We start from the raw sequence: 17,515 nt of genomic DNA, 5'->3' as shown, positions 1-17,515 counted from the left end.
AATATAAAATATAAATAAAATGCATGTTATAGATACGTATCTCCCATGACACTGTTCCCTCTGCACATAACCCCTTCCACCCTCAAACACACACGAGGCGTTTCTTTATCTAAAGCATCTAGTTTGTCACAGAATCTAGTGTCAAGGCAGCACGTTTAGCCAGCGATCAACTGTCCTCTTCACATTGTCCTGTGAGAAAGGGGCTGAGGACACTGCACCCTGGGTACATCCATTGCTGTCAGAAATAAACTATCCCTTTTCCTTCTGATTTCAGGCTAATTCACCAGCCTGTGGAAAGGTAAACCTGGCTTAGACCTTACACAGTTGTTGACAAGAGATGGTAGAAGCCAGTCATCGTCCAGGACAAATACGATGCAGTCCTATGTGTGCACAGAGCCCCCAGGAATGCTGTGTAAGCCGTGCTTGTCATGTACCCATGGACTGCTAAGGCAGAGACCAAAAAGCAGGAGGAGGAAACTGGGTCAGACCCCTGAGGAGGTGGCATGGTGGGGGGGGGAGGGTTCACAGTGGCTTGTGGGACTCACTTCAGAATCAAAAGGAAATATTTAATGTTGATACACACAGAGGCCCCCACCTAATGCCACCCTGGATGACTCTCCTTCAACCAAAGGCAAAGCTATCACTATGGCCACGTCTCTCAAGATGGATTTACACACCAAACACCACTGGATTTAACTCTGCTAAGGTAAAAACGGACAGCGTCAATAGGAAGCAAGGCATAAGACGGCTGTAACTGTTCTGAAATGATTTTTTTTTTTTTAAGATTTTATTTATTCATTATAGAGAGGAGAGAGAGAGAGAGAAGGGGGGAGGAGCAGGAAGCATCAACTCCCATATGTGCCTTGACCAGGCAAGCCCAGGGTTTTGAACCGGCAACCTCAGTGTTTCCAGGTTGATGCTTTATCCACTGTGCCACCACAGGTCAGGCTGAAATGGTTTTAAATAGACATTAGCAGTTGCTTTGAAAACCCAATCACCCTTCTTACCCAGCAACTCATATAGGGAATTCAGAATCGATTTCCAGGACTCCCCGGCTTCTCTGCCTGCAACATCGGCGAAGTGGGCCGCACTGCTGTACACGTGCAGCTTGTCCACGCACTGCAGCACAAGGCTGATCATGCCCTGCAGAGTCAGAACAAACCACCGTCAGCAACGGCCCTTCCGCTCACACACACAGGACGGCGCTCAGTGGATTTAAGAAACAAAAAGCCTGGCTTAATATAAGTGTCAATCACTAAGAAAATAAGATCACTATTCGAAGGACAAGAAAGTAACACCCCTGGCAGGTGAAATACACCGTTCCTGAAATAATTCCAGTGATTTTCAATTCTAATTGCTCTTCTCAAATAGAAGTGGAACAACAATATAAAAATGTGTATTTCAAATGCATACGCTATCAATAAGCGATTGATAAAGAGTCATAAAGATATTCTACCGTAACTAAAGTTGTTCCAAGTATACCGCTCCAAATAACGGCTCTTTGGCATAGGACTAATTTGAGCTTCAGACAACTGAGAAAAAGGCAAAAACAAGACAGTTCCCCACCCTCCCTCCTCCTCTGTACCAGGAAAGGTAGGAGGGGCTTCATTGGAGACAAGGCTGACTCAGCAGTCTGACACTGCGTGTGGTAATCAAACGTGCAGTGTTCGACTGACTTGTTACCTGACTCAGCAGTCTGACACTGCATGTGGTAATCAAACGTGCAGTGTTCGACTGATTTGCTGCCCTGACCTTCTGAGAGTCTCCCATCTATTTACCTTCCTATATGGGCTGCCCCCAGAAATTCAAGACTCTTTTCTGTTGTCTTCATGTCACTTCTCTACACACTTACTGCTTTTTGGTTAAAACGCTAGATGAGCCCAAGTTCTAGCCACTCCTTTGAGTCAGTCATCACGAGGCGCTCCGGTGCATGTAAGTGCAGAGCATGTGTGAATTGTGAGGAATAAATTGCTGTCTGTTCTTCTCTAGTAAATCTGCCTGTTCTGAGTCAATCTTCAGGGCCTGAGCTAATGAACCTAAGATGAGCAGAGGAAAAATATTTTTCTCCATCTCTTACATAAGTCTAAAAGCAGATCCTCACTTTCAGGGTCAGCATCTGTGGCAGCAGCTTTACTAAATATTAAATTGAAAGCCTGGTTAATTAAAGAAAAAAGCTCAGAAAAACATATCTTCTATCCAAATAAAAAACTTACTATAGAACTTTGTAAGATGCTGTCTGGATTTAAAATTCTTTTATTTTTCTGTTATTATTGTTAAATCAAGATTGTGAAAAAGAAGCAAAGCATGGTAAAGAAAGAGCTGTAAAAAAAAGTTAACTAATCAAGTTATTTCACGCCAAGAATTTAAGGGCATCATGGGTCTAAGAACATTTCTATGTCCCCATCCACATTGTCTTATATGAGAAAGTGAAAAAAAAAACTAAAGGTGAAAGGATTAAGGAAAAACTAAAACACACAAACAAAACTAAACAAAGTTTATCAGAAAAAGCTAAGAACCATATGATTCACACATAGGTGGGATATAAAACTGAGAACAATGGACATAAAGTGAAGTGGTTACCTGGGGGAAGGGGATGTGGGGGAGGGGGAAGGGGAAGGGATGGGGAAGAGTGTAAAGAGGGACAAATATAAGGTGATGGAAAACGATTTGACTTTGGGTGATGGGCACACAGCACAATCAACAGTTCAAGTGCTATAGAGATGTTTACCTAAAACCTATGTACTCTTATTGATCTATAGCACCCTGTTCAAGTTAATTTTCTAAATAAAATTTAAAAATTAAAAAAAAAGTGTAGACACAGACAACAGTGTGAAGATTGCAGGAGGGTAAAGGGGTAGGGGGTGGGGGAGGTGGGGGAGGGTACAGGGGGACAGATGGTGATGGTGGAGACTTGTTTTGGGGTGGTGAAAACACAGTGCAATACACAGATGATGTGTGGTAGAATCGTACACCTGAAACCTGTATAATTTTACTACCAACGTCACCCCAGTAAGTGCAATAAAAAATTTAGAAAACAAGTCAATATTTCAAATTTCCACAGTCCAGTATTTCATTTTAGTGTCCCTAAATATTAAGCAAACATACACTAACAATTTGGCATACAAAAAAAAAGGGCCCGAAAAACATTGTTATTCTTGGTTTATGTTAACATTTCCTGTGCTTTCGTGCCATTGTAGTCTCTAGATTGCTCAATTCTTCATAGGCACATGAAAAAGTCCTCAAAAGTTAATGTCGCCCTGGCCGGTTGGCTCAGCGGTAGAGTGTCGGCCTAGCGTGCGGAGGACCCGGGTTCGATTCCCGGCCAGGGCACACAGGAGAAGCACCCATTTGCTTCTCCACCCCTCCGCCGCGCTTTCCTCTCTGTCTCTCTCTTCCCCTCCCGCAGCCGAGGCTCCATTGGAGCAAAGATGGCCCAGGCGCTGGGGATGGCTCTGTGGCCTCTGCCTCAGGCGCTAGAGTGGCTCTGGTCGCAATATGGCGACGCCCCGGAGGGGCAGAGCATCGCCCCCTGGTGGGCAGAGCATCGCCCCCTGGTGGGCGTGCCGGGTGGATTCCGGTCGGGCGCATGCGGGAGTCGTCTGACTGTCTCTCCCTGTTTCCAGCTTCAGAAAAATGAAAAAAAAAAAAAAAAAGTTAATGTCAGTTTCCAAGGGTGTTCATGAAAAGTGAAGAAACAGTTTTAAAATGAGAAGAACATAGACTTAGGGACACAGAAACTCAGCCTTGTTTTCTGATCTTCTCTTAGATACTCGTACTCAGAGGAAGTCACTCCTTCATGCTGGGTGGTGGGAAGATAAGGGACACTTTTTTGGGGGGAGGTGGGGGGGAGGGCGACATTGACCTCCCTCCCAGCCAATGTCCTCCTGCTGAAACTCTGGAACAGATGGCACCAGTTGTGACACTAGCATTAGGACCGTGTAACATGGCCCTTCTGTCTTTCTGTCTGTAAATGTGCACTTGAGCTCTTTTGGGCAGAACTTTGGTGAAATAAAACCTATATACAGCCCTGGCCAGTTGGCTCAGTGGTAGAGCATCGGCCTGGTGTGCAGGAGTCCTGGGTTCGATTCTCAGCCAGGGCACACAGGAGAAGCACCCATCTGCTTCTCCACCCCTCCCCCTTCCTTCCTCTCTGTCTCTCTCTTCCCCTCCCGCAGCCAAGGCTCCATTGGAGCAGGGTTGGCCCAGGCGCTGGGGATGGCTCTATGGCGTCTGCCTCAGGTACTGGAATGGCTCTGGTTGCAACAGAGCGACGCCCCAGATGGGCAGAGCATAGCCCCCTGATGGGCATGCCAGGTGGATCCCGGTTGGGCGCATGCGGTAGTCTGTCTGACTGCCTCCCCATTTCCAACTTCAAAAAAAAAAAAAAAAAGGAAAAAAAAAACCTATATACACAAGAACTTAATATAGCAAAAGGCAGAAGTGGGGTCACTGTGTCTAGGCAGGGGGGCCTGGAGATGTGCCTCTGGGTGGCCCTCTCCTGGGCAGCTCTGTCCCCAGCTCAAGCTCCCTGTGGCTCCTGAGGCAGCTCCAAGGAGCCCCGAGAACCTGCTGGACAGTTAGAAACCCTCGTGCTTTCCAAACTTGTATCATGTAGACACTTGGAAGAGCCTGATTTGAACATAAAGCAAAAACAATGCAATGAATGATCAGTGTGGAAGGAAGGCTGATAAGAGAGTAAAACACACATTTTTGGCCGAGGCATAAAGTCCCCTACACCCTAACAGCATAGCATGCCTGCTGCTCCTAACCACAAAGGGCAAGATGTCAAATACTTTCCCACTGCGAACTAGTTTGCCCAAGAGGACAGCAGAAGAGAGAAGGTGTCTGGGAGCTCACCTCCTCCTGGAAGAGATTCTGCCGGTTCTTCAGGGCCCGCAGCCTGTTCTGCTTGTCTTCATGCTCCAGGTGCTCGGCTGGTGGGTGCAGGTAGCCAATCAGGTCCTGCAGGCTCAGGCTGACAGACTCTATGGGTAGGTCCACCAGGGCGGCCTTCGCTTTCCTGCTGAGAGCATCCAGGCCCCTGAAATAAACAGCAACCATTGCTCTAGTGACTCACAACTGCATGTACTATTTTATATAGGATTTAAAGCTTCACTCTCCCAATGCCACTGTAAAAGCAACATATAAGAAAGGGTCTAGCCTGACCCAGGTGATGGCACAGTGGATACAGCATCGAACTGGGACACAGAGGACCTAGGTTTGAAACCGTGAGGTCGCTGGCTTGAGTGTGAGATCATAGACATGACCCCAAGGTCGCTGGCTTGAGCCCTAGTTCACTGGCTTAAGCAAGGAGTCACTCAGTCTGCTGTAGCCAACAAGTCAAGGCACACATGAGAAAGCAATCAATAAACAACTAAGAAGCCGCAATGAAGAATTGATGCTTCTCATCTCTCTCCCCCCTTCCTGTCTGTCTGGCCCTATCTGTCCCTCTCTGTCTTTCTGTTTCTGTCACATAAAAAAGGGTCTAGATTTCCTAAAGAAATAATACATTCAAGTGAGAAACTGTATATTCATTCATGTATACATAATAGTATATTAAAAGCACCAGTATCAAGAGAAATTTATCTAGAGAAAATCCTGAAGGGACTAGAAGACCAATGTCTACAAAAGCAATAGTCTAAATATTTAGAAAACAATCTATTTTCACTATAAAGCAGTACGTACTTTAAGGTTTAAGATGTAACTTCCCAAACTCATAATTTTGATACTTTCTTGTTCTGTTTTGTTTTGGGGAGAAAGAACTGTTAACTGCTATGCTATTATTGATACTCACTTTTTGTTTAATTTCTGCCTGTTTAAAAAATTGTTTAATGATGTTAACTCACAAAATTCACTTATTAATTAGGAAACAATATATTAAATGCTTTTCTATTACCTGAAAAAAAATGTATATAAATTTAAATTAAGAAATGACAACATGGTGTATTTTCTAGCCTTTGAAGGAAAACATATTATTGGCAAGTAAATGTGTTGATTTCTAAGCTTTCTGAGATTCTGAGTTTTAAAACTCAAAGCTTTTAATGTCTGTAAAGAACTTTAAAGTGTTTGTAAATCAAAATTATTCCAAACTAAAAAGTTTATTAAAAAATACTCAACCGATACCAAAAAGAGTGAAAGAATGCCCTATTATAGCTGATAGAGTAATATTTATATTAGTCATGAAAAAACTTAATGCATAAAAATATAGTTCATTTCCTGGTCTCTGCATCAGCAAAAATGTATGACAAGGCTTGACCTGTGGTGGCGCAGTGGATAAAGCGTCGACCTGGAAATGCTGAGGTCGCTTCAAAATCCTGGATTTGCCTGGTCAAGGCACATATGGGAGTTGATGCTTCCAGCTCCTCCCCACCTTCTCTCTCTGTCTCTCTCTCTCTCTTTGTCTCTCTCTCCCTTTCTCTCTCCTCTCTAAAATGAATAAAATAAAATATTTTTTAAAAAAAGGAAGAATACATCTTTAAGAAAATAAAAGTAAAAAATGTATGACAATATTTTATTCCATGAAATGCCTCTGGCTAATTATCTGGCTACATTGGAAATTATATTTTAGAAAAGAAGAAAAGCCTTATAAATGAGAATTTGATTATCTTCAAAGTTTATGATACTAAAAATTATTATTTAAATGAATCATTATTTACATAGTCACTAATGATTTGGGAATATTTAACTTCAGCCTTATATATAGTAGAAATAGTAAAACTGCATGATTATTCTCAAGTTTCTGCCTGAAATTCCAAATTATTTATATCAATAAACTCATCTATTACCTAGTGTCCTAGTGTTATCAGGTCTGTATGTTTTTTTATATCCAAAAAGCAACAGAAATGACTTTGCAAAAACAATCATTTCTCCCCTTTATAATGAAAATTCATATGCAATGAAAATATTTCTGTTCTAAACATTGTAGCCCATTAATTCATAAATATATTTATAATATAGTCATACTCAATGCTCATGGTACTAAACCATATGAACTCACAAGTTAGGTTTGAACTCTATATGTTCAAACCTAAAGAGAAGCAATAGTAATTGTCTGTTTCTAGATTATTAAGTACAATATGTCTGCTATTAGAAACATAACCAGCCCTGGCCGGTTGGCTCAGCGGTAGAGCGTCGGCCTGGCGTGCGGGGGACCCGGGTTCGATTCCCGGCCAGGGCACATAGGAGAAGTGCCCATTTGCTTCTCCACCCCCCCTCATTCCTCTCTGTCTCTCTCTTCCCCTCCCGCAGCCAAGGCTCTATTGGAGCAAATATGGCCCGGGCGCTGGGGATGGCTCCTTGGCCTCTGCCCCAGGCGCTAGAGTGGCTCTGGTTGCGACAGAGCAACACCCCGGAGGGGCAGAGCATCGCCCCCTGGTGGTCAGAGCGTCGCCCCTGGTGGGCATTCCAGGTGGATCCCGGTCGGGCGCATGCGGGAGTCTATCTGACTCTCTCTCCCCATTTCCAGCTTCAGAAAAAAAAAAATAAATAAATAAATAAAAAGAAACATAACCATTCAATTCCTTTCTAGAAGCCTCTTACCAGACAAATGCTACTAAGACTCTAAAATTATTAATTACACTGTTTCAGAACAAAACATGATTTAATGAGTAAACTATTAAAAAACACTTTAAAATTCTTTTTCAAACCAATAAATTAGAAAAATATTTGCAATTTATATATGATGACAGACAGGAAATTAAAATCTCTAACAACATAAGATTATGGAAGGCTAATAAAATATTAATAAATAATGGGGTAAATCACAAAAGAAAACTAAATGAAGAAATCTAGTCAGTAAATATGAAATACAACCATTTTCACAATTCTCAAATAAATGCAAATTTTAAAAAGTATAAATATATATTTGCGTATACACACACACATACATTTTTTCCATCAAACTGGCAAAGTTTAAAGTTTTATGATATTCATCACAGGCCATAGTCTATATATATGTAAGGTTACCAGAAACACTTTGTCCATGAGCTTGATTTAATTTTTAGAGATGCAATTTTTCCATTATTAGGTGGGTAAACTTATTCATTACAATATACAGTTGATTTTTTAATACAGTTCAAAATTCAAAAAGTATTACCTTCAGGGTAAAGGGAATTAAATAAGTCCAGCATAACGGTATATTATAGAATAATCCTGAGTTAAGAGCTATTGATAAAAAGTTACACATACAACTTCTGAAAGCACATTTCTTTTTATAATTTTTTAAAAATTATTTTAGAAAGAGAAGAAAAAGAGAGAGAGAAACATGAATTTGTCTGTCTACTTGTTAGACATTCATTGATTGATTCTTGTATGGGTCCTGACCAGGGATCAAACTCATGACCTTGCCATATCAGGACAAAGCTCAAACCAAATGAGTTACCCAGCCAGGCACATTTCTTTTAAAAGGTCATTGAAAAGAAAGACTAAAACCATCTAACTGGTGCTTTCAAAGTTGTTCGGTTGACCTCTCACACTGTATGAGATTTACCACTATAGTACTTTTTAGAATTATTAATTTTTAAAATCAGTAAGGAATTGAGGTAATAGGTAAAATGACCACCACAACAAAAGAAAATGTACCTTATAAATCTATTGAAAAGAAAGACTGTGCTCCGGATGACCCGTGCTGTCCGTGACTCTTCATGCTGTGATCTGGATAAATTTATGCCATCATCCATGTGTCCCTCATGATGCATAATAGCCTGTGAGGAGGCAGATTTTATGCCATTACTCCCAACATCTCTATTCCAAATGGGGTTAAAAAGATGCACACTAAAAAAAGCAGTAACAATAAACAGAATCAAGACAGGTAGAAGGGGCTGTAGAACTGCTATGTATAAGGTAAAATAATATGCATGGGTCCTTGGACAACCTAGCCATTCAATATATTCATTCAGTCATAGTTTTAAAGAATGAATCGGTTATTGTACTGAGTTGAGCAAAAACAAATACCATGTGTTTTCTCATGTCATGTTTGGTGACCCAAGTCCAACAAACCGTGATCAAAGCAGCAAAGAAGATCATTGGTATTCCAATTACACAATAGTTTTGAACACAGATTGGTTAATTGGTAAGTGCTGAACAATGTTTCTAAAACATTTAAATTCTTTAAAAAATGCATTTTTATTTTATTAGTTCTTCTGTTAGACCTTTTGTTTTTTGGCTTACTATGAAAGTCTGACATTAGCAGAAATAAGTGCAAAAATCTTAAGTGAACAGTGGAATGATTTTCACAAAGTGAACACACTGTGTGAACAATACTCAGAGCAAGAGAGAGAAGACTGCAGCACATCCCAGTCTGCCGAGAGCTCCCTTCCTACCCTGTCCTCCACAGTGGTCCCACTTTCTGACTTTGAACACTGAAGATGACATGTGTGCTATATATGAATTGAACCATGCTGTGGCCCCTACTGTGTCTCATTTCTTCACTCAACACTTTGAGTGAGACAGTTCAGTCACCTAGCAGGTATACTGAGTTAAAATCAGTAAGAGAATTAAAATTACAAACTATCTAGACAGCAATGTAAAATGGAACTCTGTATAGCAAATCAATGGAACAGGGCTATATCATTATTCAAAGGCAATTACAGACCTTAAATGCTTCACTGACAAAGAAAAAACATGACTAAAATGAAGGAGCATGTTCCTGATTTTTAAGACTATACAAAAAAAACAAGGTGGAAAAAGGGGGTTAAAGAAGCTAAAAAGAGCGTTTAATAAGCTAGAAATAAAATACTAAGAAGGATTTTTTTTTTTCATTTTTTTTTTCTTTTTTGTATTTTTCTGAAGCTGGAAACGGGGAGAGACAGTCAGATGGACTCCCGCATGCGCCCGACCGGGATCCACCCGGCACGCCCACCAGGGGCGACGCTCTGCCCACCAGGGGGCGATGCTCTGCCCCTCCGGGGCGTCGCTCTGCGGCGACCAGAGCCACTCTAGCGCCTGGGGCAGAGGCCAAGGAGCCATCCCCAGTGCCCGGGCCATCTTTGCTCCAATGGAGCCTTGGCTGCGGGAGGGGAAGAGAGAGACAGAGAGGAAGGAGGGGGGGCGGGGGTGGAGAAGCAGATGGGCGCTTCTCCTATGTGCCCTGGCTGGGAATCAAACCCGGGTCCCCCGCACGCCAGGCCGATGCTCTACCGCTGAGCCAACTCGCCAGGGCCAAAGAAGGATTTTTTTAAAACCAAAAATTTGATTCCTTAAGGAGACAAATAAAAGAGGTAAACCTCACACAGTCCAGCCTAAAAACAAAATTAAAAAAGAAAAAACAGGGACATTAAGATACAAAGAAAATTAAATTTATAAAATTATCATATGATAATACTTCCATGGGGAAAAAATATACAATAAAAAATAACAAATGTAACTGAGTATCCCACAAAAAATAGATGGCTTCCTAGCAAATTAAGACTCATTGAAAGGATCCCCCAACTAAGTAGAAAATATGATGAGATCAATTTATTTAAAAGAGATTGTAAAGGAAATTGAAAATCTAATATTTAAGAAACCCAAGGACTAGATGGTTTCACAGTTGAGTTCCAAAAACCTTCAAAGAACAGAAACTCTACATTGTAGCTTAATCTTCACTAGAAGTTAACAAACTATAACCTAGTGCCTATTTTTGTACAGCCGGTGAGCTAAAAATGGTTATTACATTTTACACACACACACACAAACACACACACACAAAAGCCATGACACATGAAAATTGTATGAAATTCAAATTTCAGTATCAATAAACAAAGAAAAATTAATTTCACCTATACAGATATGTAATAATTCTAAGTAAAATATGAATAGAACCTAGTGAGATTTTAAAAGAATAAACTATGGCCAGATAGGGTTTAGTCTACAAATTTAAGGATTCTTCAATATCATCATTTCCATTAACATCAAAAAATTAAAGAACACTAAAACATTTTAATTTCCCTTCAATTGATAAAATACAGCATTAATTTCTAATTTTTCAAAAAAATCTAAGTAAAATAGGAATAGCAACTTAAGTCAATGGTTCTCAAACTTTTTGAAATCAGGACGCATTTAAAATCTCACAAATAGAGTGACATCAGAGAAATGGCGCCGTGAGGAGTGCGACTGACAAATCTCCCCAAAATTTCAACAAGTTCATCAACCAAAGATGGAAAAATCTATATTTGGGGCATCTGGGAGTTCCACACACTGAAGGCAAAGGTAGGATCGAGCAAAAAATTGACTAAATATATAATCAACCCTGAAGAAAATAAGTCGGGCAAAGGAACACTCTGCCTTCCTCACTAACCTGAGCAAAGGCTGCTTTCACTTGGAACTGAGAGTCGGGGGGGCTAAGGGTATGAAGGAAGCTAGGCCGCATCACAGACGTTCATTCAAGATGAGGAAAGAGTGTGCCTGTTGTGAATCAGCCAACGCGAGCAAATACCCGCGCCCGCCGCGAGCAGCAGCTGCCAGCGGCGCACGGGGAGTGCGGCAAAGCGAACTTCCCTACGCCCGACATTCTCTATAGGCGGGCGGGGCACCTCACCCAGCCATTCAAGCTAACAATGAAGCATCAGGGGAGGGGCGCTCGGGCAGCTTGCAGTCCTTTTTGGAGCAGATCTGCGGATCCAATCGCTGAAATTAGCTTAACCCACAGTCTGCTCACCTCCCAACTGACCTACACGGCTCTAATTGACAAGATCTCTCTCAGTTCAGCGATCTAAGACAAGAGGCATGATATTTTTTAGTGCCTCTTGCTAAAGGGGTGGGGGCAACTTCTGATTGGCAGAGCTTTCATACTCAGGGATATACCACTAAAAAGAGGGACTTGGCAGATGTTAAGACCTCCTGTACTGAAGGCAGCGACTAGGGCATCTTCCTCCCAGCCAAAACAGTTTACTAAGTGCAGAAAGCCTGGGTAGAGTGGTCCCACAGAGTGCTAGGTGTCCTGAACAGGCCTGGAAGCTCATAGAAAGTCACCTTGAGAGCAACTGGCTCCCAGCCCTGCCTGATTACGCTGGCGGCTCTGATTGCCAGAGCCTTTCCCAGAGCCCTGCATTGAATGGGGATAGAGTGGGGATTTGCCAGCATTTTGAGCCTCTTACTCCCCAGACAGAGGCAGCAGCAGCCTCATAGCTGGATCATCAGGCTGCTAATCCAGGAAGGAGAGATTAGGAAAGAGGCTCTGGGAAAATGGACTCTTTCATTGTCAGAGCCTGCAAACACTAACAAGACTTGACTACCAACGAGACTGAAGCCTAATATATGACATCGCCGTAGAGTCTCATCAACTACAAATCTCTACCTAAGCGTGACACAGGGGCAGAGCCTGGGGTACAAAGTCACCGACCAGGAAGAGGGAGGGGAAAGAAAAAGAAAAAAGAAGTTAACCTCTCAAAATCAAGAAAAGTCCACAGACTTTATAACTTGTTCCACTATTTTTTTGTATCTTTCATCTTCTTGCCTTTATTATTATTATTTCTATTTCCTCCATCTTGGTCCTCTTATTCTCTGCCCCTCTTATTCTTTCGTCTTCTTGAAATACACTACCCATAAGTGTTATATTTTATTTCTTTTCTTCCTCCTTACTCTCCATGAGGGTTACAATCCAAAACCCTTAACTCTCTCTCTCTCTCTGTTTTTCTTTTTTCTTCTTTTCCTGTTCTCCTTTTTCTTATTTCTCCCTCTCTATTAGTTTCTTCTTTTCTCCTTTTACTTTTCCTCTCATTCAATCCTCAATCACGAACAAATTATTTAATTTGGGACTCAAGGAATTTTTGGTGGCGTTTAGGGTGCATTTTACTTTGCTTTTTAACTCATTAGCATTCCTCCCAACCCAGGATCTCCATTCTATATATTTAGTTTTTGCTCCAATTAATTCAATGGTTTCTTTTTCCTTTTTCCTGTTTCCTTCTTATCCCTGTCATATATCTCTTAGCCGACCATCACTTACAAGCAAATCATTTTATACTTGACCCAAATTTTTTCCTTTTTTGCATTTTGTGGGTCCCTACTTTCTTTTTTGCCCCTTTAACACTTCCCCCCCCAACTCAGGCCCTCCATTATAGACAGTTTTTGTTCCATTTTGCATAATATAATTCACAGCTCATCAGGATATTTTCTGAAGGAGGAAGGGAGAGGAGGGGAAGAGAAGAAAGAAAAGGGGGGGGGAATAATAAATTATTTTTGTTTTTTTTGTGGTTTTTTTCCAAATTTTTTCCATTTTATTTATTTTTATTATTTACTTTTTTATTTTTTACTTTTCATTCTTTATTAATTCTCATTAGTGCTATCAACAAGACCACCCTCAGATACCATTAAGAAAAAGGAAATCAAATATCATGGATACAAAAGATAGAGAAGTAGCACAGATAGATGTGGAAAAATCTATGGAGAAAAAATTTAATATATTGGAAACCTTGGAGCTAAATGACAGAGAATTTAAAATACAAATCCTAAAAATACTCAGAGATATACAAGAAAACACAGAAAGGCAATTTAGGGAGCTCAGAAAACAACTCAACAAACACAAAGAATATATTACCAAGGAAATTGAAACTATAAAAACAAATCAAACACAGATGAAAAACTCAATTCATGAACTGAAAAACGAGGTAACAAACTTAGCTAATAGAACAGGCCAGATAGAAGGTAGGATTAGTGACATAGAAGACAAGCAACTTCAGGCACAGCAGAGAGAAGAAGAGAGAGACTCAAAAATTTAAAAAAATGAGAAAGCCCTACAGGAATTGTCTGACTATCAAAAAGAATAACATAAGAATAATAGGTATATTAGAGGAAGAAGGGAGAGAAAATGGAATGGAGAATATATCCGAACAAATAGTAGAGGAGAACTTCCCAAACCTGTGGAAAGAACTAAAGCCTCAAATTCAAGAAGCAAACAGAACTCAAAGTTTTCTTAACCGCAACAAACCTACTCTAAGGTACATCATAATGAAAATAGTACAAACCAATGACAAAGAAAAAATTCTCAAGGCAGCCAGGAAAAGAAGAATACAACATATAAAGGAAAGCCTATTAAATTATTATCAGATTTCTCAGCAGAAACTCTACAAGCTAGAAGAGAGTGGACCCCAATATTTAAAGCCCTAGAAGAGAGGAACTTTCAGCCAAGAATACTATACCCATCAAAGCTATCCTTCAAATATGAAGGAGAAATGAAAACATACACAAATACAGAAAAGATGAGGGAATTTATCATCAGAAAACCCCACTCTAGGAAATACTAAAGGGGGTTTTCCAACCAGATTCAAAGAACAAAATAAAACAAAACCACAAGTAAAAACTCCACCAAGAACACAATAAAATCAAATTTAAACTGTGACAACAAAAGCAAAAAAAAAAAAAAGGAACAGGATGGAGATTAACAGTAGCAAAAGACAATGAAGTGCAGAAACACTCATAAGACAGGGTACTACAATGAATATGGTAGGTATCCTTCTCATTACTTAATGGTAACCACCCTTGAAAAAACCACCACAGAAGCATATGACTTAAAAAAGGTAGCAACAGAGGAAAGAAGTATGGAATACAAACAAACAAAAACAAATGATAGAAAAACAAAAGAGAAGAATCAAACAAAATACAAAACTAACACAAAGCAATTTATAAAACGTCAATAGGGAACCCACAAGTGTCAATAATTACACTAAATGTAAATGGATGAAACTTACCAATAAAAAAAAAGACACAGAGTAGCAGAATGGATTAAAAAAGAAAATCCAACTGTATTCTGCCTACAAGAAACACATCTAAGCAACAAGGATAAAAACAAATTCAAAGTGAAAGGCTGGAAAACATACTCCAAGCAAATAACAACTAAAAAAATGCAGGTGTAGCAAGACTCATATCTAATAATGCTGACTACAAGACAGAAAAAGTACTCAGAGACAAAAATGGTCATTTCATAATGATTAAGGGGATACTGAATCAAGAAGACATAACAATCCTTAATATATATGCACCAAACCAAGGAGCACCAAAATATATAAGACAGCTACTCATTGACCTAAAAATAAAAACTTACAAAAATACAATCATACTTGGAGACCTCAATACACTGCTGATGGCTCTAGATCGGTCATCCAAACAGAGAATCAATAAAGATATATTGGCCTTAAACGAAACACTAGAGCACCTGGATATGATAGACATCTACAGGACACTTCATCCCTAAGCGACAGAGTATACCTTTTACTCTAGTGTACATGGAACATTCTAAAGAATTGACCATATGTTGGGCCACAAAAATAACATAAGCAAATTCAGAAAAACTGAAATTGTACCAAGCATATTTAATGATCATAAAGCCTTAAAACTAGAATTCAACTGCAAAAAAGAGGGAAAAAAACCCACAAAAATGTGGAAACTAAACAACATACTTTTAAAAAATGAATGGGTCAAAGAAGAAATAAGTGCAGAGATCAAAAGATATATACAGACAAATGAAAATGACAATACTACATAACAGAATCTCTGGGATGCAGCAAAAGCAGTAATAAGAGAAAAGTTCATATCACTTCAGGCCTATATGAACAAACAAGAGAGAGCTCAAGTGAACCACTTAACTTCACACCTTCAGGAACTAGAAAAAGAAGAACAAAGACAACCCAAAACCAGCTGAAGAAAGGAAATAATAAAAATCAGAGCAGAAATAAATAAAATAAAGAACAGAAAAACTATAGAAAAAATTAATAAAATGAGCTGGTTCTTTGAAAAGATCAACAAAATTGACAAACCTTTGGCAAGACTCACCAAGGAAAAAAGAGAAAGGACTCATATAAACAAAATCCAAAATGAAAGAGGAGAAATCACCTCAGACATCATAGATATACAAAGAATTATTGTAGAATACTACAAAAAACTACATGCCACCAAATTCAACAATCTAGAAGAAATGGATAAATTCCTAGAACAATACAACCTTCCTAGACTGAGACATGAACAAGCAGAATGCCTAAAAAGACCAATTAGCAGGGAGGATATAGAAAAAACTATAAAAACCTCCCCAAAAATAAAAGTCCAGGCCCAGACGGTTATACTAGTGAATTCTATCAAACATTCAAACACTTGGTTCCTATTCTACTCAAAGTCTTTCGAAAAATTGAAGAAGAAGCAATACTTCCAAACACGTTTTATGAGGCCAACATAACCCTCATACCGAAACCTGGCAAGGATGGCACAAAAAAAGATAACTGCAGACCAATATCTCTAATGAATACAGATGCTAAAATACTAAACAAAATACTGGCAAATCGAATACAACAACATATTAAAAAAATAATACATCATGATCAAGTGGGATTCATCCCAGAATCTCAAGGATGGTTCAACATACGTAAAACGGTTAACGTAATATACCGTATCAACAAAACTAAGAACAAAAACCACTTGAGCTTATCCATAGATGCAGAAAAGGCATTCAATAAAATACAACACAACTTTATGTTTAAGACACTCAACAAAATGGGTATAGAAGAAAAATATCTCAACATAATAAAGGTCATATATGATAAACCATCAGCCAACATCATATTAAATGGCATAAAACTGAGGACTTTCCACCTTAAATCAGGAACACGACAGGGTTGTCCACTCTCTCCACTCTTATTTAATGTGGTGTTAAAAGTTCTGGCCAGAGCAATCAAACAAGAAAAAGAAATAAAAGGCATCCATATTGGAAAAGAAGAAGGAAAGGTATCATTTTTTGCAGATGATATGATCCTATACATCGAAAACCCCAAAGACTCCACAAAAAGATTACTAGAAACAATAAACCAATACAGTAAGGTCGCAGGATACAAAATTAATATACAAAAGTCCATAGCCTTTCTATATGCCAACAATAAAATATTAGAAAACGAACTCAAAAAAATAATCCCAAGATAGCAACAAAAAATAAAATACCTAGGAATAAACAAAACAAAGAATGTAAAGGACCTATATAATGAAAACTACAAAGCATTGTTAAGAAAAATCGAAAAAGATACAATGAGATGAAAAAATATTCCTTGTTCTTGGATAGGAAGAATAAATATAATCAAAATGGCTATATTACTCAAAGCAATTTATAAATTTAATGCAATTCCCATCAAAATTCCAATGACATTTTTTAAAGAAATAGAACAAAAAATCATCAGATTCATATGGAACTATAAAAAACCCCGAATAGCCCAAGTAATCCTAAAGAAAAAGAATGAAGCTAGGGGCATTACAATACCTGACCTCAAACTATTAATATATTATAGGGCCACGACAATCAAAACAGCATGGTATTGGCAGAAAAATAGACACTCAGACCAATGGAACAGAATAGAAATCCAGAAATAAAACCACATATATATGGTCAAATAATTTTGATAAAGGGGCTAACAATACACAATGAAGAAAAAAAAGCCTCTTCAACAAATGGTGCTGGGAAAACTGGAATGCCACATGCAAAAGAATGAAACTCGACCTCAGCTTATCCCCTTTTACTAAAATTAATTCAAAATGAATCAAAGACCTAAATATAAGACCTGAAACA

At 39.2% G+C, this 17,515-nt stretch overlaps 1 protein-coding gene across 2 annotated transcripts in view; it reads right to left on the bottom strand.

Moving 5' to 3' along the window:
- Positions 1-17,515, bottom strand: part of LOC136404475 (ryanodine receptor 2-like) — a 650,806-nt gene that overhangs the window by 305,971 nt on the left and 327,320 nt on the right. For both annotated transcript variants that reach the window (XM_066383777.1, XM_066383773.1), the window contains 3 exons: positions 8,581-8,702; positions 4,858-5,041; positions 1,008-1,143 (listed from right to left, as the gene is read on the bottom strand). In XM_066383777.1, the coding sequence (XP_066239874.1) occupies positions 1,008-1,143; positions 4,858-5,041; positions 8,581-8,702 (442 nt within the window). The remainder of the gene's footprint in view (positions 1-1,007; positions 1,144-4,857; positions 5,042-8,580; positions 8,703-17,515) is intronic.

The sequence above is a fragment of the Saccopteryx leptura genome, chromosome 1, assembly GCF_036850995.1.
Source record: "Saccopteryx leptura isolate mSacLep1 chromosome 1, mSacLep1_pri_phased_curated, whole genome shotgun sequence".
Taxonomy (NCBI): domain Eukaryota; kingdom Metazoa; phylum Chordata; class Mammalia; order Chiroptera; family Emballonuridae; genus Saccopteryx; species Saccopteryx leptura.
This window is presented reverse-complemented; position numbering and strand designations above follow the sequence as displayed.